At 44.5% G+C, this 24486-nt stretch overlaps 2 protein-coding genes across 2 annotated transcripts in view; both read left to right on the plus strand.

Annotated features, from left to right (window-relative positions):
• Positions 1–8028, plus strand: part of plch1 (phospholipase C, eta 1) — a 154191-nt gene extending 146163 nt beyond the window's left edge. The window contains exons 22-24 of the mRNA XM_082956476.1: positions 345–399; positions 2417–2849; positions 3753–8028. Coding sequence (XP_082812602.1) covers positions 345–399; positions 2417–2849; positions 3753–6586 — 3322 coding nt within the window. The 3' untranslated portion in view covers positions 6587–8028. The remainder of the gene's footprint in view (positions 1–344; positions 400–2416; positions 2850–3752) is intronic.
• A 943-nt stretch (positions 8029–8971) lies between these two features.
• On the plus strand, positions 8972–17619 carry olfcr1 (olfactory receptor C family, r1). The gene is made up of 10 exons (XM_045687036.2): positions 8972–9141; positions 10009–10187; positions 10401–10504; positions 10837–11016; positions 11319–12050; positions 15414–15623; positions 15697–15820; positions 16003–16196; positions 16291–16578; positions 16680–17619. The coding sequence occupies exons 1-10, from the start codon at positions 8972–8974 to the stop codon at positions 17100–17102; spliced, it is 2604 nt and encodes an 867-aa protein (XP_045542992.2). The 3' UTR covers positions 17103–17619.
• Positions 17620–24486: the final 6867 nt, after the last annotated feature.

The following is a 24486-nucleotide window of genomic DNA, read 5'->3' on the forward strand; positions in this document are numbered from 1 at the left end:
GATCTGGGACCAGGCTAGTGAGATCAGTTCTGGGACCAGGCTAGTGAGATCAGTTCTGGGACCAGGCTAGTGAGATCAGATCTGGGACCAGGCTAGTGAGAGCAGATCTGGGACCAGGCTAGTGAGATCAGATCTGGGACCAGGCTGGTGAGATCAGATCTGGGACCAGGCTATTGAGATCAGATCTAGGACCAGGTTACTGCTATTCTGACCCTATAGAGAAGTAGTGGTCTGAAGGGGAAACATCAGTTTCAGCTTCTACGTATACATATATATATTACAGTTAATTGTCATCCTTACAACTCTCCCAAGCTAAGCTGGTACACTCTTCCTTTCCAGTGGAGTCCACTAGTCCTGAACCCCAGCTTTACCATAATGCACTTTCTAGGAGCCAACAAGGTATCCTGGGTAGATTCTGTGTGCTGCATGGCATCTGCATGGTTTCTAATGTGTGTGTGTGGTGAAGTGTATATGGTTTCAGATTATTTCTGTATGTATGCAACTTCTAAGATTGGTATTTTTGTGAATGTGTTTTCTTTTTAGGTGATTTTCAAAGCATTTTCTGTCAGTAATTATTTGGTTAATAAAATCAGCGCTCATGGCGTTACTAACAACACAGATAATGGTCAAAAGAGGGAATATGTGCCGAATGGCGCAGTAGTCTAAGGCACTGCATCTCAGTGCAAGAGGCATCACTGCACTCCCTGGTTTGAATCCAGGCTGCATCACGTCTGGCTGTGATTGAGAGTCCCATAGGGCGGCGCACGATTGGCCCAGCGCCGTCCGGGTAGGCAGTCATTGTAAATAAGAATTTGTTCCTAACTGACGTGCCTAGTTAAATAAAAAATAACGAATGAGAGGGTTGTTAGACTGGTTACTGGGATGTTCTAGTGAATGAGAGGGTTGTTAGACTGGTTACTGGGATGCTCTAGTGAATGAGAGGGTTGTTAGACTGGTTACTGGGATGCTCTAGTGAATGAGAGGGTTGTTAGACTGGTTACTGGGATGCTCTAGTGAATGAGAGGGTTGTTAGACTGGTTACTGGGATGTTCTAGTGAATGAGAGGGTTGTTAGACTGGTTACTGGGATGCTCTAGTGAATGAGAGGGTTGTTAGACTGGTTACTGGGATGTTCTAGTGAATGAGAGGGTTGTTAGACTAGTTACTGGGATGCTCTAGTGAATGAGAGGGTTGTTAGACTGGTTACTGGGATGCTCTAGTGAATGAGAGGGTTGTTAGACTGGTTAATGGGATGCTCTAGTGAATGAGAGGGTTGTTAGACTGGTTACTGGGATGTTCTAGTGAATGAGAGGGTTGTTAGACTGGTTAATGGGATGCTCTAGTGAATGAGAGGGTTGTTAGACTGGTTACTGGGATGCTCTAGTGAATGAGAGGGTTGTTAGACTGGTTACTGGGATGTTCTAGTGAATGAGAGGGTTGTTAGACTGGTTAATGGGATGCTCTAGTGAATGAGAGGGTTGTTAGACTGGTTAATGGGATGCTCTAGTGAATGAGAGGGTTGTTAGACTGGTTAATGGGATGCTCTAGTGAATGAGAGGGTTGTTAGACTGGTTACTGGGATGCTCTAGTGAATGAGAGGGTTGTTAGACTGGTTACTGGGATGTTCTAGTGAATGAGAGGGTTGTTAGACTGGTTACTGGGATGCTCTAGTGAATGAGAGGGTTGTTAGACTGGTTACTGGGATGCTCTAGTGAATGAGAGGGTTGTTAGACTGGTTACTGGGATGCTCTAGTGCCATCTATGGGGATGTCATGACGTGTGACATTTTTACCCATGGGGAAATTCTCAATTGCATTACCTTGATTCCCCGCATCCACTCTCCTCGCCTCCTTCTCAAGACCGATTGGATGAGAAGGTCAGAGGGCCTTCAAGGGCCTCTGACGTTCTCGTCCAATGGGTTTTGAGAAGAAGACGAGGAGCGATGACGCAAGGAATCAAGGAAATGCAATTGAGATTCTCCCCATGTGTTCTGCCTGTGATTAACCTGGGAGGAAGGGGAAATGCCAGCTCTGCAATTCATTTGAATTCATTTGAATGAATGTAAAGAATTTGTGTTGATTTGCTGAAAACATTTAGGTTTGTGAAGTGTGAAGTGTGTTACTGTGTTTTCAGTCTATATTGTGTGCATTGTGGTTGGAATACTGTGCTTGAAAAGCATGACAAATATTATTTTATCTTCTCCCTCGCATCATGCAATTCATATTTTTATGCAAAAAGCTAAACACAATTTCTCTCTCACCCTTATCTCTTCATACTTCCTCTCTCTCCCATCACTCTCTCCCCTCACTCTCTCTCCCTATCTCTCTCCATGTCCCTCTATACCCCTCCCTGTCTCCCTATCCCCGTCTCCCCCTTCCTCTCTCCCTCTCTCTCCCCTCCCTCTCTCCATCCACCAGGGTCGTCAGCTGCGAGGCATCAGAGGCTTGTTCAACAGGTCCTCTAAGTCGTCAGTAGACACCAGCTGTGGTTCGGCCCTCAGGAAACGCTCCATCAGTGACCTCCTCCTCCGACGCACCGCCAGCGCCCCCACCAACCGACGCAAGAAAACCAAGATGAAGCTCGCAGAGTCCTCCACCTCCATATCAGACCGCAAGGCCTCCATATCAGACGGCAAGGACAGAGTGGGGGCCGGGGAAGGGGCTGGGAGGGAGGGGTCCAAGGACAGTGAAAGGGACAGGGAGAGGGTAATGGTGGAGAGGAGCCCCCCACCTCACGCCCCCCTCTCCCACAGACCCATCTCCATGCCTCTGGAGAGGCTACTGCAGGGACAGCTCTCCCTCTGCTCTCCCGAACAGGAGCACACTGACCTGGGTGCAGACACACTCATCGGTGGGTAGACCTCCTCTGGAGACCTCACACACTCTTACATCAACCATGATAATAAAAACAATATGTTCTGTAACAAGTAATATGTTCAAATAGATACCTAAGAAGAAACAACAGTGCTTTTCTCTGTTTGAATGAGTTTACAGCATCATGTTACCTATTTCTCAGAGTAATACATGATCCTGGTTTACCTGTAAAAGCAGAGCAACTAGTCTTGTCTGGTTTGGTTGCTACATGTGACGTCATGCTTAGAGTTGAAGTTGTCATTGGTTGTGTTGCGCTCTCATTGAAACAAACAGTGCTATGGGTCTTTTGTGGAAATGTAAACCGTTGTCTTGTTTCTAACCTGTCCTTTTTTCCAAAACATAGAAGAAGAAAAATCTGTTTCAATTGACAAATCCAGGCAATCTATTGTTCCTCAATACTTTAACATGCCTTTTCTGTTCCTTCTTCACTCTGTGGTGCTTCTCTTTAGTAGAGAACTGACTAGGATATCCCGCCAGGTAAACCAAGACACCTCCTAAGGTTGCCTCATCCTAAAACATCCCAGTATTACATCATCCCACTGATGTAACTTTGTAAAAGTACTATTTCAAAATCAGAATTCAGCTTTTTTTTAACTGCCAAAATTGATCCCATTTGACCATCTCTTCCGAAACTGATGTTTCCCCCAAAAAATTGATGTTTCCCCTCAAAAATTGATGTTCCTTCTGTTACCTGCACAGCCTCATTTTCCAACCCCCTCTCACAGTCGTATTTGGTGGTACATTCCATTCGTCTCTGTGTTGCTATTGGCTCGTGTTGGACGGAATGTGTCGGTTGGTTGTTGGTTGGCTTGGTGTTCTACGTACGTCTGTGAAAATGTTTGAACATTTACTGACTGTCTAACTTCTCTATTTTACATAGGAACATCCCCCTTTGACCGGCCCAGGTCCCACTCTGTGGATCTCCTCATCGAATCATCCGCCACCCTTGAACACAGTGTGTCCACCCCTTCCACCAATCACAACAACACACGGGATAAGACCACAGAGCTTGACCAATTAGACGAGACCTCCTACCTGGTCATTGGCCAAGGAGGAGGAAGTGTGGATGGTGACTCCAAAGAGCAATTAAAGGACAGAGTCAACCCACCCATCAAAGCTGAGGGCATTTCCTCTCGCCAAAGGACGTTGCGTTATCTGAGCAGGTCAATAAAGACAGAGAGCAACTGTTTACACGTCCCTACTGAGAGCAGACCAGAGACAACATTACATAGTACAACAAACACGCCGGCACCTTCCTCCTCCTCTTCTTCCTCTGTGCCCCCCCTCTCCCCACTCAACGTGGATCGGTCCGATCTGCAGAGCCCCATCTCCCAGCAGGACAGCACCATCTCGCGACTCATTGATGCCGTATCCCTCGGCAACGACACCAGCTGCGGCTCGATCTCCGCTCTGATTGGCCAGTTTGACCTCACCGCTGACCAGAATGACCTCACAACGAACTCTGACCCCCACGTCCTCAGTGTCATGTCCTGTCTGTTCCATTCCACTGCCCAGGACTCCAGCACACCCTATAAGGTCACCGTAGAATGTACCACCCCATATAAAGACCCACAGACCACCACCTCCCTCTGCAAGGCAATGAACGGACTTATCACTCCTCGAAAGGCAAGCCAGACCCCTAACCACACGAACCAGAACCTACTCCCACCCCACCCCAAGACCTCCCACGCAGACCCCCCTGCCCCCCTTCTCTTCTCTAGTCCTGAGACCACGGAGCTGGAGGAGGTCTATACCATCCTGGATGAGGAGGTCTTGTCTCCAGTCTCTGTCTACAACCTGAGGGAGCAGACCATAGGCAACATCCAGGCTGACTCTGAGGAGAGCACACCTATGGCCAGCCTGGAGCCCTCCCCAGCCAAGGTGCCTCCTCGCCTGGGGACAGAGGCCAACGGCAGCTGGGTGGGCTCACGGAGGGGTGTAGTGGAGGTGGAGGAACCAGGACAGGGCTATGGGGGTGTCAGTGATCCTACAGGGCTGTGGTCAGGGGGAGAATGGGGGTTGTCATGGGGTTACAGGTGTCCGTCTGTCAACAGCACAGTGTCTGACCGGTTGCTGTTGTGCCAGGACTCAGCAGGAAGTAATCTGATGGAGGTGGAGATTAACGTGGACGAGGATCCACTGGAGGTTACCCTCACCTTACCGAGACACAACTGTACCTGGGTCGCTACCAGCCCAACCGAACAATACGCTGCTCCCCAAAGCCAGTTTACCCAACTAAACCCCTCTCCCCGGTACGCACCCCAACTCTCCCAGTGTCCTTCCCCTCTCAAACAACCCTCACACCAGCCCTCCCCTCGCAACACCCCATCAATAACCCCTCAAACCCAGCCCTCCCTCTTCAAAAGGCCCCCCAACCCCAGCAGCCTCCGCCTGAACAGCAGGGCTGAGCTCTCCTTTGAGAACAGCAGAGACATTACCAGAGCCTACACCCAGCAGCACAGCTACAGTGGACCCACCCAGCCACAGACCAGGGGCTACCAGGGTGGGCACACCCAGCCACAGACCAGGGGCTACCAGGGTGGGCACACCCAGCCACAGACCAGGGGCTACCAGGGTGGGACAGGGGAAGGTCAGGATCAGGGTGAAGCATCAACCTGCTTCCAGAATGAGTTGTCCTCCTCTGAGTGTCTGCCTGGTCTGTCTAGTGTGTCTGGTTCAAGGTATGTTAGCTTCCCCAGAGACCGAGGCCTGTACTCCCCTATCTCAGACTGTGATGTGGCCTATAGCCATCTAGACTACAACTGCTTCAGGCTCTCTGCTGCCTCGGCATCCCCCTACACCCATTTGCAACCCCAGCCCCAATCACATACCCAGCCTCTGCCCCAGGCCCAACCCCAATCACACACCCAACCCCGACCCCAATCACACACCCAGGCCCAGCCCCAGTTCCAACCCTGTTCTGGCCCCCCACCGCTGCCCCTCTCGGGCCCCACCCTTGCCCCTCCTCTACCTATCCCCAGACCACCCACAGCCCCCAGCCCCTGCAAGTCCAAGTCTCTGGGTGACCTGACATCAGAGGACATTTCCTGCAACTTCCACAGCAAGTACAACATCATCAGCCGCAGCTTCATCACCCCGTGTATGAAGGAGCGGAGGAGGATGAGGGGCCTGGGGGGTCTGTCCCAACGGCTGCAGTCTGCAGACCCCCTCACTGAGCAGCTCCGCAAACTAGTCACCCTGGAGGGGGATGACAGAGACCGGGACAGACCCCAGTCTCCCCAGCTGCCCCAGTTACCTCAGTTACCCCCCAAACCCTTCGTTCCCCCATCACGCCCCTGCCCCCCCTCAAACTTTGTCCCAGACGCCCAGGAGGACTCCCCGCCCCTCCTCTCCCGCCGCCTTTCCTCTCGGAGCCAGAGCCGTGTGCGTCACATCAACAATCGCGCTCGAGAGAGGCAGCAGGAGGCTCTGAATTCCCGGGATATGAGCGCCCCCTCCAGCGTGGGAGGGGTAGTGCTGCGTACTAAAGTAGCAGCAGGTCAGAACCCCCCAGCTAACAGACACTCAACAGGCTCCTACATAGCGGGCTACCTGGACCAGCTGGAGGACAGGGGGCTGCCTGAGGGGGCGTGCGCCACACTAGGGTACGGATATGGAGATCACTATGGTGATCATTATCATGATGACTCTCTGCTGCCCACAGACTCCTGTATAAGATCAGAACCGGAAGTCTACTTCCTGCTCAGACTCTGAACCCACTTCCTGGTTATCACCTACATAGAATGATGCATAATGTACTTCCAGAACACAGAAAATCAGCTTCCTGCTTACAACCGAGAAAAAACTAAAATATATATCCTGGTTGGTCTGTCCAATAATACAGGTATAAAGTCAACTACCTGATTGGGTCTGACATTTTGTCTGTAAATGTAAAAATGTCCTGATCAGAATGTTCTGTAAATGTAATTTGGAACAGACTGTAAACCACTTCCTACTTTGATTGTACCTGTTTCCTGTCCTGCCTGTTCCTGTAATTCTACTTCCTGTTCAAGCTAACTCCACCTACAATGAAGCAAAAAATTGGAAACGTTCCAAATGTGTTTTACTCTGAAGGGAAGTGTTGTCTTGGCGTTTGTACATTTTAAATGTGTATTGGTATTATCAGAGGCCCGCTGGGCACAGACGTCAATTCAACGTCTCTTCCACGTTGGTTCAACGTCATTTAGTTGAAATGACATGGAAACAACGTTGATTCAACCAGTGTGTGTACCCAGTGAGGGGCACTTTTAAGGAACGTGATCTGTTTCATCAGAGAGCTTCCTCAAGTCTTCCTTTCTCCTCTAAGTGTTCTCTATGTCAGTGTTGTTTGTAAATATTCTACTGTACATTCGTTTTTAATGGACGGTGGTGTTATTTAGTTGACGGTGCAGCTGTTTTCTGCATGTTAAACGTGGACATGTCCAGCATGACTATGCATCGATCTGTAGACATCACAGTGCACTACTGTCTTTGTACAGAACAAGTAATAGTGGGATTGGTTGAAATACAGTACATAGACAGTACAACAGAGTATGTAGACAGTACATAGACAGTACAATACAGTACATAGACAGTGCATAGACAGTACAATACAGTACATAGACAGTACAATGCAGTACAATACAGAACTCTACAGTACATAGACTGTGCAATACAGTACAATACAGTACACTACAGTACTATACAGTACATAGACTGTACAATACAATACAGTTCATATACAGTACAATGCAGTACATAGACAGTAAAATACAGTACAATGCAGTACAATACAGTACATAGACAGTACAATACAGTACATAGACTTTGCTTGCTCTGACTTTTCGCTTTCTACGATTTTAAACACTACCACATACTTTTTGAGTTTAAATGCTGTTATTTTTATAATTACTTTAATACAGACTGCAAAAAAAAACAAAAAAGCAAAAAAAAATGTTGGGTCTGGTTATTACATTTTTTCTTTCAGTTGAAATGGTTACAAGAACAGAAACACAGTGGACTAGGTAGATACGGCTTTTGGGCTGGACGAGGCTGCATGATTTTATTCTTCTTTTCAGTGTTAAACCCGTCTTATTTTCTTTGTATGGTCGCTCAGAAGATTAATGTGAGCATTTTCCTACCGATGCAATAAAATTCAGAAACTTTTTACACGGCAATTGTGTCTGTTTGTCCTCTATTTTCTATCTTGATGTGTGTCTCTTCTCTCAATCTTTATATTCCACTATCTTTCAGGGTATCTCTCACACTCTTTTAATTGTTTAACGAGGTTGCAACTACTGAGGTATACAAGTAATCTTGCCATGGTATGTACACCACACACACACACACACACACACACACACACACACACACACACACACACACACACACACACACACACAGCCCCCCTCCCTCAATGCCTGTGTTATTGTATCTTGCTGTGTGTGGATAATGGGTAGATAATAGGATGTAATTGCTTGTGAAATGAGCAGTAATGGAGATGAGAGATAGCACACCTGTGACTATCTAAATCCTCAAAAAACATATTGTTCAAAATAAGAATTCCCCCTGTCACCCTTACTTATCTATCTGTGTCAGCAACACTCAGGAGGCCTGTGATTTAGGTTCTCAGTGTGTCATCTTGTTTACTCCATGTATTCTCTATGATCTCTGGTCATTATAAATACCCTCCCTTACCCTCCACTGGGCCAGATCAGGGAAGGCTGCTGTCAGACCCAATGCTGGGAGATAGAGACTTGTTGACTGCCCAAACAGCTCAAGCTTGTCTTCACCTGACGGAGAACCACTTAGGTTGATCTGTCCTACATCTTAACAGGGAGGAAGTCCGTTAACAGGCTGGATGTTCAGACAGGGAGGATTTCTGATCACAATCCTTACACTCTTGTAACTCATCTGTACATGATATCAATATCACTGTGCTGTAGCGTTTCATGTTTTTACCAGTATATAGAAACTGCCTTGGGGGTGGTTTTGGTCTGGTCTGGTCAACTTCCTGCCTGCCTGTGTGTCCAGAGGAGCTCCCCCATGTCCCCCTGGTTCACCTGGCTGACACCGGCCATTCCCTTGCTACTGCCCTGGCTGGTCAGGGATGGGGTAGGGATGGCTCAGGCAACCGTGTGTTCACGATGGGACCATTCAGTCGGTCTGGATGACCTTGGTCTATCCCAGGAAGGTGATGTGGTGATCGGGGCTGTCTTCCCTATCCATAACCTCTCCCCTGCTCCAGACCTGAGCTTCAGCCAACACCCTGACCTGCAGTCCTGTGTCAAGTAAGTTCCTTTGGTTATTTCTCTCCTCTTTTTTTTAATCGCACTTTGACCTTTTCTTGTGACTTTTCTTTCAAAGGATGTGAAATTCTATCTTTGTTTATTCTTTTGATGTTAAGTGATTTTTTTTATTTATTTTTTTATTTTGTAACAGCATTTCATTTTAGCAGGGGTACTTTTCCTTCATTTGAATCATCTTTCTTTTAAAACTTTTTTTTTTCATGTAATGATTTGATCTGAATGTTGTTCTCTTCAGAAGATGTTTTGTCCTTCCACTGCTTCCCGTTTCACTGGAATGGAAAATGTTCCTTTTGCTTTCTCTTTTTTTTTACACAGAATCGTAATCCCTTCAACAATGAAATGTTCATCGTTTTGCAATCAATTTCAAATCTGATGTTAACAAATTGTCTGCAAAAACAACTAACATTTAATTATGATCTTTGTTTTTTGTCTAACTTATTTGCTTAAAGTATCATTGTTTTCTCCTCAGATGTTTAGCATGGTGCTCTCTTTATCTGAGTACAATGAGGGAAGGCATATTTCTTGAAAATGCAAAACACTTAAATAATCTTGATGTTATAGAGTGTGGCATTTTTCCATTGTCAACTTGATTCTCAGTCTAGACGGATAAGATTGATGTTCAACATGAATACATTTTTTTAGTGCTGTTTATTAAGTTTGAATGTTGTTTCTCCTCATGATCAATCACATTAATCTGATTACAAGGTTACACCATGCTCAAATACACATGTTGAATTTTGATCTGTCATCTCTCTCTCTATCTCTCTCCCTCTCTATCTCTCTCTCTATCCCTCTCCCTCTCTTTCTATCTCTCATGTTTACCTTCTCATCTCACATCCCTGTTCTCAGTTTCCAGGAGGAACCGTTGAGATGGGTGCACGCACTGGTGTTTGCAGTGGACGAGATTAACCGTAACCCCTTCCTGCTGCCGGGAGTCCGGCTGGGCTACCGTGTCCTGGACAGCTGTGGTCAGCACCCCTGGAGCTTGCGAGGGGCACTGGCCCTGGTGTCAGGGGGGAACCTCAGATGTGAAACTACAGAGCTTTCTGACCTCAAATGTGATTCTAACCTCAACCTAAGCATAACCTTTACCTAAAATTCAAATGTATTGAAAAGTATTCACCAAATAGCCATTAATATTGTGAAGATCCTACACTAAATTAATAGCAAATAGCTCATGTATGCTATCATGTCGTTCTGATTATAGAATCATGTTTATATGTTATGTGAATCCTGTCCAGCATGGCCATCAAGTGACTCCCATGTTCCTCTGGTCATTGGTGATGCATCGTCCACTCAGGCCATCATCCTGGCCAGGACCCTGGAGCCCCTCTCTGTGCCTGTGGTCAGTCTCTCTCTCTCTCTCTCTCTCTCTCTCTCTCTCTCTCTCTCTCTCTCTCTCTCTCTACACAACCAGGAAATACTGTGGCTAGAAACATTACCATATTGCTTTAATTCATCATATTTCAGATTGTCTAGTATTTACTGAGAAATTTTAGGAGGGTATTTAGTACTTCATTAAAATGTTATTAACGTTATTGTGTTGATCTGCTCTCAGTCTCTCTCTACAACCAGGAAATACATACCTAGAAAGATTGCCATAATGCTTTAATTAATTATAATTCAGCTGGTCTAGTATTTAGTGAGAAATGATTGATTTAATGGTGTTATCCTCAGATCAGTTACCAGGCCAGCTGTGGCTGTCTCAGTGACAGACTGGAGTTCCCTAACTTCTTCAGGACCATCCCCAGTGATGTCTACCAGGCCCTCACCATGGCCCGGCTCACCTGGCTGTTGGGATGGACCTGGGTCGGGGCTGTCGCTGCAGACAATGACTACGGTCGTCAGGCCATACAGGTCTTTCTTTATCTTTACATTTTGTTGTTGGTTGCTGCTCTTCTTTATTGAAGACACTTGTCTGTTGTTTTATTTATTATTATTTAGTAAGTTATATGTTTCTTTATATTAACTTTGACTTTTGACTTTGACTTTATTAATTCTTGGTCACTGTTTACAGAAATGTAGAATTTACATATTACAAAATTGCAAAGAAATTGATGGTATTTCTAATACTGGATACTGTTGTATTTTATTTTTAACTTGTACATCAGTATTTTGACTATTTGTCGCGCTCCCTGTGCTTCGTATTTGATCACCAGGTGTTTGAGGCGGCGGTTCGGGGGACAGGGGTGTGCCTGGCGTTCTTTGAGACCATCAACCGGGCGAACCTGGTGAGGGATGTGGAGCGAGCAGCAGACACGGTCCAGGCCTCGACAGCACGTGTGATCCTAGTCTTCCTCTGGTACACTGACATAGGGGCGTTACTCCTGGAGCTGGGGAGGAGAAACGTGACGGACAGGCAGTTTCTGGCCAGTGAAGCATGGAGCACCAGCGGACAACTGCGACGGAACCCCGCCCTCTTTAATGTCTCTCGGGGCGTAGTGGGTGTGGCTATCCGTAGTGCACCTATGCCTGGCTTTGAGGCCCACCTTCGAAGTCTCCACCCCTCTCGTCGTCCCGGAGATGTGCTATTGAAGGAACTCTGGGAAACGAAGTTTGGGTGTAGCCCTGGAGCAGCACATGCACACGACACGTCTCTGCTCCCCTCTCCCCTTCCTCCAACCCCCTCGGAGTCACTACCACACCCTCCTCCTCCCACCTCCAGTTCCCCCCGTCCACGCCTGGCCTCCTGCAGTGGGGCAGAGACTCTGGAGGTGGTGCAGAGCCCTTTCACAGATACCTCTCAGCTGAGAGTAACCTATAATGTGTACCTGGCTGTGTATGCTGCAGCCCATGCTCTCCACAGCCTGCTGTCCTGCCCCCAGAGAGACAGCCCTACCTGGGGCACCAGCTTCACCTGCTCCCCTCCTCACAACATCAGCCCAGCAGAGGTACACACACATCTATTGCATGTTCAGTAGAATTGCTTATGCAAATGTTAATTAATATAATTAAATATTCATGTCCACTTAATAGTTGCTATGGGGATATGTTTTGAGCAAGGTTGGGGAGTAACGGATTAAATGTAATTCGTTACATGTAAGGGATTACAAAAAAACAGTAAATGTAGTCCTTTACCAGCAAAAATATTGTAATCAGATTACAGAGACTTTTCAAAAACTAGACGATTACTTCGAAGATTACTTTTAAATTCAGAAATTATGTTTGAGGAAAAAAAGTATTTTACACTTCTCTGGTTTCTCAATAACGTTCAAACGAGCATGGAAAAAAGGCGCACATTTAAATTAAGTCTACGGCGATACGGATATCACTTATTATTGATATCTACATAGTGCATTGATGTGAATCTCACTGCTGCTCTCTCATTTAGCTATTTGCGCCTTACGGATTGTGGTTGTTGTGGATGGCTGTTCACAAATCTAAATGTCTATTTGAACCCGATTGAATTCAAGAAGTTTAAGCTGCCTATCAATCATTGTGTTTGAAACCAGTGGGACAGCCTGTGAAAAATGCACTCTTGCAACAGCTACATATTGCGGATCACAGCCTATGGATTAAAAGTGTGGTTTTATTCCTCAATCTAATTCATGCAGATAAATTAAATAAATTCATAGGCCTAATGTAACATTGTATAAAGGATTGGAGACAGGCGCAGGAATTCGTAAAAGGGGGTTTTAATACTCCAAGTAAAAATACAACATGCCATGAAAGGCACGGGGACGAAGCCCAAAACAAACACGTATACAAAAACACAGGGATGTAACCCAAACAAAAGAGCAAAGTTAAACCTCTAATAAATACACGGGACGAGACCCGTAATAACAAGTGCACAACAATACATCGGACGAGACCCGTAATAATGAGTACACAATACACGCAGCACAAAAGCCGCAACAACAAAGCACAGGTACTCACAACACCAACGGACAAGGGAACAATAACTGAAAAGACAATGGTGAACAGAGGGCACATATTTACAATTACAAATCATGGGGGAATGGGAACGTAAGGACTCCAGTTCAGTGACACCTAGAGGCTGGTGACGTAGACCCCCGGAACTGGTGCATGGAATGAGCAGGAGTACTGGGGGATTCCATGACACCTATTGGACAAAAACTCAAACTCATACACTTTTGATAGACTTCAAGCGGCAATCTGTAGTTCAGGGCTGCCCAACCCAGTTCCTGGAGATCTACCATCCTGTGGGTTTTCAGTCCAACCCTAATTTAACACACCTGATTATATTAATTAGCTTATCAACAAGACCTTAACTAGCTGATTCAGATACTCTAAATTAGGGTTGGACTGAAAACCTACAGGACATTAGATCTCCAGGAAGAGGGTTGGAGTGATAACCTACGGGACAGTAGATCTCCAGGAAGAGGGTTGGAGTGATAACCTACTGGACAGTAGATCTCCAGGAAGAGGGTTGGAGTGATAACCTACTGGACAGTAGATCTCCAGGAAGAGGGTTGGAGTGATAACCTACAGACAGTAGATCTCCAGGAAGAGGGTTGGAGTGATAACCTACAGGACAGTAGATCTCCAGGAAGAGGGTTGGAGTGATAACCTACTGGACAGTAGATCTCCAGGAAGAGGGTTGGAGTGATAACCTACAGGACAGTAGATCTCCAGGAAGAGGGTTGGAGTGATAACCTACAGGACAGTAGATCTCCAGGAAGAGGGTTGGAGTGATAACCTATAACCTATATATATATACAGTACCAGTCAAAAGTTTGGACACACCTTCTCATTCAATGGTTTTTCTTTATTTTTACTATTTTCCAGATTGTAGAATGATATTGAAGACATCAAAACTATGAAATGACACATATGGAATCATGTAGTAACCAAAAAAGTGCTAAATTTTTTAAAATATATTTCATATTTGAGATTCTTCAACGTAGCCACCCTTTGCCTTGATGGAAGCTTTGCACACTCTTGGCATTCTCTCAACTAGCTTCACCTGGAATGCTTTTCCAACAGTCTTGATGGAGTTCCCACATAAGCTAAGGACTTGTTGGCTGATTTTCCTTAACTTCTGCAGTACAACTCATCCCAACCCATCTCAATTGGGTTGAGGTTGGGTGATTGGGGAAGCCAGGTCATCTGATGCAGCACTCCATAACTATCCTTCTTGGTCAAATAGCCCTTACACAGCCTGGAGGTGTGTTGGGTCATTGTCCTGCTGAAAAACAAATGATAGTCCCACTAAGCGCAAACCAGATGGGATGGTGTATCGCTGCAGAATGCTGTGGTAGCAATGCTGGTTAAGTGTGCCTTGAATTGTAAATACATCACAGACAGTCACCAGCAAAGCACCCCCACACCACCACACCTCCTCCTCCATGCTTCACGGTGGGAACCACACATACGGAGATCATCCGCTCACCTACTCTGCGTCTCACAAAGACACAACGGTGGGTCTGCATGAGAGCCAGTTTCATCATAGCGCCTGATGGTTTTTGTGACTGACTTTCATGTCTTAAAGTAATGATGGACTGTCGTTTCTCTTTGCTTATTTGACCTGCTCTTGCCATAATATGGACTTGTTTTTTTACCAAATAGGTCTATCTTCTGTATACCACCTCTACCTTGTCACAACACAACTGAATGGCTCAAACGCATTAAGAAGGAAAGAATTCCACAAATTAATTTATAACAAGGCACACCTGTTAATTAAAATGCATTCCAGATGACTACCTCATGAAGCTGGTTGAGAGAAGGACAAGAGTGTGCAAAGCTGTCATCAAAGCAAAGAGTGGCTACTTTGAAGAATGTCAAATATGAAATATACTTTTTTTTTTAACACTTCAATACTGTATGTATGTATATATATATATATATATATACAGTAACAGTCCAAAGTTTTGATACACCTACCCATTCAAGAGTTTTTGACTTTGGTTTTTAATGTAAAGATATAATGTAATCGTATTATTATATGTAGTAGAAAACGATAGGTTAGAAGAAGCCAACATTACCAACCCATTTAGTAAAATGTAACATCCATATATGGCCAGCTATGTAAACTTTAACATTAATTTAACCTGCAATAGATGTCATTCAATTGGTAACATACATTTTTGTCTTCTTCAAATGCCTCTTAAGGGGAAAGTAACTCAGATTACGTTACTGAGTTTGGGTAATCCACAAGTTACATTACCGATTACAATTTTGGACATGTAACTGTAACAGATTACATTTAGAAAGTAACCTACCCAACCCTGGTTTTGAGTTATTACATCATAATAACAGTGTGATGGTCATGTTTGTGTCTCCTCTCCTCCAAGCTGTTGCAGCACCTGAACCAGGTTAACTTCACCACTCCACTTGGGGAGCCGTTTTATTTCCGGGGCGCGGACGTCCCTGCTGTCTACGACCTTGTGAACTGGCAGGCCACGCCCCAGGGGTTGCTCAAACTTGTCACGATTGGCCGAGTAGAGGGGTCCAATATCCTCATCGACCAATCAGCCATCCAGTGGAACGCAGGATCTAATATGGTAAGAAAGACAATTTTTGAAACATGAACTGAAAGGTTTTGTTCAATTGAAATTCATTTCATGGCATGGACAGGTACCTGTGTCAGTGTGCAGTGACAGATGTCCCCCAGGCACCCGTGTAGCCAGGAAGAAGGGGGAGCCTGTCTGCTGCTTCGACTGTATCCCCTGTACTGAGGGAGAGGTCAGCAACACCACAGGTCAGTGAACTGTGAAGTTGGGGTAGAATATAATTTAAGACAATGAAAGGGCATTCTTAATTAGCTGTGCCGTTATTGACCTGACCTCTCTTGAATAAAATATTATACCTTAATTAATACTTATTAGACTGAATAGGTAATTATGCTTTTCAATTGTCATAGTAACGTGTTCAATCTCCCAGGCTCTCTACAATGTGACCACTGTCCTCTGGAGTTCTGGTCCAACGGCAATCGGACTGCCTGCATCCCTCGTCAGCTCGAGTTCCTCTCCTTCAACGATACCATGGGCGTCACCCTGACCACTGTTGCCGTGTGCGGCACTGTGGCAACAGCGGCTGTGTTTATGCTCTTTGTGTACCACCGCCACACCCCTCTGGTAAGAGCTTTGATAAAGAGTTAAATCGGGTAAGGGATAAAATGGAGAACTCTTCTATGGTATCATGTATGTCTAACCATTCTTCTCATTCCAGGTGCGGGCCAACAACTCAGACCTGAGTTTCCTGCTTCTCCTGTCACTCAAGCTCTGCTTCCTGTGTTCGTTGGTGTTCATTGGGCGTCCCTCGGTGTGGGCGTGTCGGATCCGCCAGGCGGCGTTTGGGGTCATCTTCGTGCTCTGTCTCTCCTGCCTCCTTGTCAAGACCATCGTGGTTCTGGCTGCGTTCCGCTCAGCCAGGCCTGGTGCTGGGCAGCTGATGAGGTGGTTTGGACCCGTTCAGCAGAGAGGGAGTGTCTTCCTCTGTACTAGTGTTCAGGTGAGAGCTTTAATATTGAAATAACTTCAAGTCACCTAACTGAATGAATTAGTACTTTACTGTATAAGATGAGTAAGATGAGTTTGTAATTGTGTTTGTAAACGCAGGTGATCATCTGTGCCGTGTGGCTGTCGATAAGTCCTCCCCTGCCTTACCGTGACCTAGGCCTCAAGGGGTCTAAGGTCATCCTGGAGTGTGAGGTGGGCTCTGTGGTCGGCTTCTCTCTGGTGCTGGGCTACATCGGCCTTCTGGCCTCCCTCTGTCTCCTCTTAGCCTTCCTGGCCAGGAAACTCCCTGACACTTTCAACGAGGCCAAGTTCATCACCTTCAGCATGCTGATCTTCTGTGCCGTGTGGATCTCCTTCGTCCCTGCCTACGTCAGCTCTCCTGGGAAGTACGCAGACGCTGTGGAGATATTCGCCATCTTAGCTTCCAGCTTTGGGCTGCTGTTCTGTCTGTTTGCTCCAAAGTGTTTCATCATCCTCCTGAGACCAGAGAGAAACACCAAGAAACACATGATGGACAAATAGAAACCACCAGGAAACACATGATGTCCAATTAGAAACCACCAACAAACACATGATGTCCAATTAGAAACCACCAAGAAACACACGATGTCCAATTAGAAACCACCAGGAAACACATGATGTCCAATTAGAAACCACCAACAAACACATGATGTCCAATTAGAAACCACCAAGAAACACACGATGTCCAATTAGAAACCACCAAGAAACACACAATGTCCAATTAGAAACCACCAAGAAACACATGATGTCCAATTAGAAACCACCAACAAACACATGATGTCCAATTAGAAACCACCAGGAAACACATGATGTCCAATTAGAAACTACCAACAAACACACAATGTCCAATTAGAAACCACCAACAAACACATGATGTCCAATTAGAAACCACCAAGAAACACATGATGTCCAATTAGAAACCACCAGGAAACACATGATGTCCAATTAGAAACCACCAAGAAACACATGATGTCCAATTAGAAACCACCAACAAACACATGATGTCCAAATAGAAACCACCAAGAAACACATGATGTCCAATTAGAAACCACCAGGAAACACATGATGTCCAATTAGAAACCACCAACAAACACATGATGTCCAATTAGAAACCACCAACAAACACATGATGGACAAATAGAAACCACCAGGACACTCTATGCCGAATTAAGTGATATGACATGCTATTCTATAAAATAATTTATCCGTAATTAATATTACCTGATTAAGCTAGTCAGGTAAATAATTAACTAGAAAGTCGGGGCACCACGAAATAATGTTTATAGAGCTGTTATCTTCCGAATAAACTCTTAAAGACCTGGTAATCTTTTACATCAATAGCAGTCAATATTCAACCCTCACCTTGTTTCAGTCTCATCTGAAAGTTGTAAATTCTTGGTTATCTTCACGAACCCTGGCTAACAAGTTGAATCAGCAATACAAACTTTGGTTTAATTATTTATTTACTAAATACCTAAATAATCGCACAGAATTATATATAAACACAGAATGGATCATACATTGATGACTAATTATGTCCTACAAGTAAACGTCCCTGGGGGACGGAACCTGTATGTCGGCTGGTTACACAAAGAGAAGGTTGGGCTTGAATGAAAGCGCGGGAGGACTGAAGAACAAAGGGAGAAGCTATGCTATCGTAAATATAGAATCTTATGCATTCTAAATAAACGCCCATTTGGAAAAGGAAAATGCAATAAATATTTACTCTGAGCTGCGCTTCAATAGGTTGGTTGTAGATGGAAGGCCGTGTTGCCCAACAGAGATAGATCTTCCTTGTCCTTTGAATAGTGTCTCTGGTGATAAATTGGATACGTTGTAGTATCGTCGTTGTGTGGTAGACTGAATACGTTGTCCGTCCTTTCCTAGCCCACGTTTACAGCTGCTGTTGCTAACTCAACGGCTAGGATGTCTCACTTCTTTAGTGAATAAGAGTTCAAAGTTCATACCATTCGCAACCAAAGCTCACGCTGAGGTTGGCTTAGTTCTGTAGTTGACATGTTAGTCCTTTTTAACGTATGGACCGTCGTCCTATCGTCCTCGGAACAGAAAGTTACATTTTCGTCAAGGGCTTTATATCGGAGGGGAGAGACGGGCGTGTTTCATAGTTTATAACCAATGTCTCTTCACATGGGCGGGGCCACTGAGTGAGCAGAGCTTTAACCTTATGAAAACCCAATTCTCTCATTTGGAAGCTGAAATTACATTTCATCTTTTCACAAATAGTTTTATATTTAAACATTTAAATTGCACAACAATTCCATGTGAATCTGATAACTAGAATGTGTAGACTTTCCAAGATACAGTTTATGTCGTCCTGTCATCAGTCATAATGTCTCAGACGCCAACTGATCTGGCATCATATTCATTGAGTACCAACGCTTATTTTCAACTGGTTGGATTACCGAAATATGGTTCCTTTCCCCCCACCTTTTGATGTTCCCAGACTCTCAAATTCTATTCAAGAGTCCTTCTGTAGAGTCAAGAGTGAGGAAAGGGAGAAAGGTATTTATGGGTGGTCATAAACCTTACCCACAGGCCAACATCATGACAACATTATATAATTAAGCAATAAGGCCCGAGAGGGTGTGGTATATGGCCAATATACCACGGCTAAAGGCTGTTCTTAAGCACAACACAAGATGGAGTGCTAGGACACAGCCGTTAGCCTTTGTATATTAGCCATATGACACAAACCCCCGAGGTGCCTTATTGCTATTATAAACTGGTTACCAACGTAATTAGAGAAGTAAAAATAAATGTTTTGTCATACCCATGGTATATGGTCTGACATACCACGGCTTTCAGCCAATCATCATTCAGGGCTCGAACCACCCAGTTTATAATATAATATTGTCTTCAATGTGTTTAGTTAATCACTTGTATGGTTAAACAGAACAAATAAAGACATTGTATAAAACCCACAAGCACCAACTTTTCAGACAATACCAAAACAAGTTGATGGACACAAACTTTCCTACCCTGCTGGTAGTGTCTGTTTCTAATGAGTCAACAGTGAGTCAACACTTAGTACGTCTTCATTTGAATCACTACATGACTCTCCTTTACCATCATCGATTGACTTTAATGACATCCATTTCTCACCTGAAAGCCAGTTCTGAAAACACACACTCCAAGTCTTTTAAATTACGTACGTTAATAAAAATGTTAATTCCTTTCATATTTTATGAAGCGTGTAATTCTTTTCCCGTATGAGACTGTTTTTAATTACATAAATCTTTGTCATTTGCTAAGGTTCAATAAAAACACATTCAAGCAGCTCCTTTGAAGTCAGAATGTTTTCTTAAATAAAAAATTGGCTTTGATGAATAATTAATTCATGGATGAATGAATATGGGAGCAGAAGCCTTTAGATGGAACAGGAATGTTATGCTCTTTTATTCTTTAATTAATTGATTGATAAAAAAAAATGAATGCAGAAATCTACTCATCAGGGATCCACTCATCAGGGATAATGAAGATTAAAGCCACACGCATATGCAGATGAAATCAAAAGCCTACTTAACAGCCCAAATAACTTAATCATGTATTAATCTGATTGATATTTCATCACAGAACATCATTCTAATCAATAGTAGATCACTACACATCACTAGGGTACTGACAAAATGAATAAATATCTTTCTAGTCATCAAACTCTAAACATAAAAGGTTCTTCTTTCCTTTTCTAACAGAAGTGGAAACTATCTTGGCGTGAAAGAAATAGAATGTTGGAGAAGGAAAAATAACTACTTAAAACAATTTGAGACCATCATACTCTGTTACTATACTTGTCTACTATCCTTTATTTGTGTTGAAAGAGTGACAAGCAAATACCTAGCAGGCATAATACCTCCACCTAGAGTTCATATTTCAGATCAGTGGAGAGAGGAACTTTTATTTTAATTGTTTTTATTTTACCTTTATTTAACTTGGCAAGTCAGTTAAGAACAAATTCTTATTTACAATGACGGCCTAGGAACAGTGGGTTAACTGCCTTGTTCAGGGGCAGAACGACATATTTTTACCTTGTCAGCTAAAGGAGACAAGGAGAGGATTCCACTGTAGACTATTGGTATGGTATTAAGCCTATGGGAGAATCTCAATTTAATTTCCTTGATTACTCTCCTCACTCGCCTTCTTAACCTCTTACATCTAGACGTTCCGCTAGCGGAACACCTGCTCCAATATCCAATGATAGGCGTGGATCGAATTACAAATTCCTCAAAAATACAAAAACTTCAATTTTTCAAACATATGACTATTTCACAGCATTTTAAAGACAAGACTCTCCTTTATCTAACCACACTGTCCGATTTCAAAAAGGCTTTACAGCGAAAGCAAAACATTAGATTATGTCAGCAGAGTACCAAGCCAGAAATAATCAGACACCCATTTTTCAAGCTAGCATATAATGTCACAAAAACCCAGAAGACAGCTAAATGCAGCACTAACCTTTGATGATCTTCATCAGATGACACACCTAGGACATTATGTTATACAATACATGCATGTTTTGATCAATCAAGTTCATATTTATATCAAAAAACAGCTTTTTACATTAGCATGTGACGTTCAGAACTAGCATAACCCCCGCAAACTTCCGGGGAATTTACTAACAATTTACTAAATTACTCACGATAAACGTTCACAAAAAGCATAACAATTATTTTAAGAATTATAGATACAGAACTCCTCTATGCACTCGATATGTCCGATTTTAAAATAGCTTTTTGGTGAAAGCACATTTTGCAATATTCTAAGTACATAGCCCAGCCATCACGGGCTAGCTATTTAGACACCCAGCAAGTTTAGCCTTCACCAAAATCAGATTTACTATAACAAAAATGTTATTACCTTTGTTGTCTTCGTCAGAATGCACTCCCAGGACTGCTACTTCAATAACAAATGTTGGTTTGGTCCCAAATAATCCATCGTTATATCCGAATAGCGGCGTTTTGTTCCTGCGTTCCAGAAACTATCCGAAATGGTAAATCAGGGTCGCGCACATGGCGCAATTCGTGACAAAGAAATTCTAAATATTCCATTACCGTACTTCGAAGCATGTCAACCGCTGTTTAAAATCAATTTTTATACAATTTATCTCGTAAAAAAGCGATAATATTCCGACCGGGAATCTCCTTTTCGCCAAACAGAGGAAAAATCACAAAGACGGGGGCGGCCAGGGCACGCGCCTAAGCCCACAGTCCCTTGATCGGCCACTTGAGAAAGGCGATAATGTGTTTCAGCCTGGGGCTGGGATGACGACATTCAGGTTTTTCCCGGGCTCTGAGCGCCCATGGAAGACGTAGGAAGTGTCACGTTAGAGCAGAGATCCTTTGTAAAAGATAGAGATGGCAAAGAAGTTCAAGAAATGGTCAGACAGGCCACTTCCTGTAAAGGAATCTCTCAGGTTTTGACCTGCCATTTGAGTTCTGTTATACTCACAGACACAATTCAAACAGTTTTAGAAACTTTGGAGTGTTTTCTATCCAAAGCCAATAATTATATGCATATTCTAGTTACTGGGCAGGAGTAGTAACCAGATTAAATCGGGTACGTTTTTTATCCAGCCGTGAAAATACTGCCCCCTAGCCATAACAGGTTAAATCCATTGGATGAGAGGGTCAGATGCCCCGGCCCAATGACCTCATCCAATGGGTTTTGAGAAGAAGGCGAGGAGAGAGGACTCGAAGAAAAAAGGAATTGAAAGAAGATTCTCCCTATGTATTAGTTGTGGCCCGGCCCATCAGAGCCTTCTTGGTGTTCCTCTCTGGCCTCAGCAGGATGATGTAACACTTTAGGCCGAACAGCGTCACCAGGAGGCCAAAGCTGTAAGTTAAGATGGCAAATATTTCCACAGCGCCTGCGTACTTCCCAGGAGAGCTGACGTAGGCAGGGACGAAGGACATCCACATGGCACAGATGATCAGCATGCTGAAGGTGATGAACTTGGCCTCGTTGAAGTTGTCAGGGAGTTTCCTGGCCAGGAAGGCTAAGAGGAGACAGAGGGAGGCCAGCAGGCCGATGTAGCCTAGCAATGCTCCTAACCCTGCTATTGTCCCCACCACAAACTCAAATACAATCTTATCATTATGGTAGAGTGTGTTTTTGTGTGGAGTTGGAGAGGCTAAGACCAGCCAGGCTGTGAGAACCAGGACTGTTCTTCTCTGCTGCCAAGCTGAACTCGTCCCAGGGTTAGTGGTCCTAAACACAGCCAGCGCCACCATGGTCTTCACCATTATACAGGAGACACAGAGAACAAAGTTGATACCAAACGCTGCGTGCCTCAGCTGACACGTCCATAGCCGGGGCCGACCAACGAACAGCGAGCACAAGTAGTAGAGTTTGAGTGACAGCAGAAGCAGGAAGCTCAGCTTAGAGTTATATGCCTTGACAACAGGTGTGTTCCGTTAGCGGGTGAAGATTCCGAGGACCACTGTACAGATGAGGGCTCCTAGCAACAAGATCAGAAGCACTCGGCCAAGTTTGACAGAAAGACAGAGACAAAGATCATTTGGAAAACCTTTTCCACAGCCCCAAAGCTACCCTGAAATTCTTTAAATGATATTCAGTTCACTGACCTGGGGTGTTGCTGACCTCTCCCTCAGCACAGAGGATGCATTCGAAGCAGCAGACAGGCTCCCGCTTCCTCCTGGCTACATGGGTGTCTGTGAGACAGCTCTCACTGGACACTGATCGGAGGCAGGGCGGGCTACATGGGTGCCTGGGAGACAGCTCTCACTGCACACTGATCGGGGGCAGGGGGGGGGCTACATGGGTGTCTGTGAGACAGCTTTCACTGCACACTGATCGGGGGCGGGCTACATGGGTGCCTGGGAGACAGCTCTCACTGCACACTGATCGGGGGCAGGGGAGGGCTACATGGGTGTCTGTGAGACAGCTTTCACTGCACACTGATCGGGGGCGGGCTACATGGGTGCCTGGGAGACAGCTCTCACTGCACACTGATCGGGGTAGGGGCGGGCTACATGGGTGCCTGGGAGACAGCTTTCACTGCACACTGATCGGGGGCAGGGGGGCTATAAGGGCGACGATGAGGGGGAATAGCAAACTTTTATACACCCATATTTATCCACCCATATTTACAGTATACACCCATATTTATACATCCATATCTATACACCCATATTTATACACCCATATTTACAGTATACACCCATATTTATACATCCATATCTATACACCCATATTTATACACCCATATTTACAGTATACACCCATATTTATACATCCATATCTATACACCCATATTTATACACCCATATTTACAGTATACACCCATATTTATACATACATATCTATACACCCATATTTATACACCCATATTTACAGTATACACCCATATTTATACATCCATATTTATACACCCATAGTTATACACCAATATTTACAGTATTCACCCATATTTATACATCCACATCTATACACCTATGTTTAGACACCCATATTTATTGCTTATTTGCCCTCCAATGTTTTACACTGTCGCTTTTGCAGTAGTGAAATATGTTATTGCACTTTTCAAATTACCTTTTGTGACTCAAAGTTACAGAATATTTTATTCTCGTCCGGTGTGAGCTCTGTTCCTGCGGGGACTGATTCGTCGACCACAGCCAGATTCTCCACCTGGACGCTCCCAGCTGACCATATGAGGGGGATGGAGGGACGGAGGGATGGGGAAGGAAGGAAGGATGGAGAGATGGAGGGAAGAAAGAAAGCGGATGTTGAGAAACATAGTATATAGTCAGAGGACCTTGACAAAGAAAACAGTAAACATAAGTAAACAGTTAGCAAAGTTTCCTTCTGCACCTGTGTGTACAGGGCCTTGCAAAAGTATACATCCCCC

This window comes from Salmo salar, chromosome 09 (genome assembly GCF_965601325.2).
Source record: "Salmo salar chromosome 09, fSalSal1, whole genome shotgun sequence".
NCBI lineage: Eukaryota > Metazoa > Chordata > Actinopteri > Salmoniformes > Salmonidae > Salmo > Salmo salar.

Bases quoted from the DNA above. Each gene is read 5' to 3' on its own strand.
- olfcr1 (XM_045687036.2), top strand. From the start codon at position 8,972: ATGGCTCAGGCAACCGTGTGTTCACGATGGGACCATTCAGTCGGTCTG. The intron at 10,505-10,836 runs GTCAGTCTCTCT...TGTTATCCTCAG, and splicing joins AGCCCCTCTCTGTGCCTGTG to ATCAGTTACCAGGCCAGCTG. The intron at 15,624-15,696 runs GTAAGAAAGACA...TGGCATGGACAG, and splicing joins GGAACGCAGGATCTAATATG to GTACCTGTGTCAGTGTGCAG.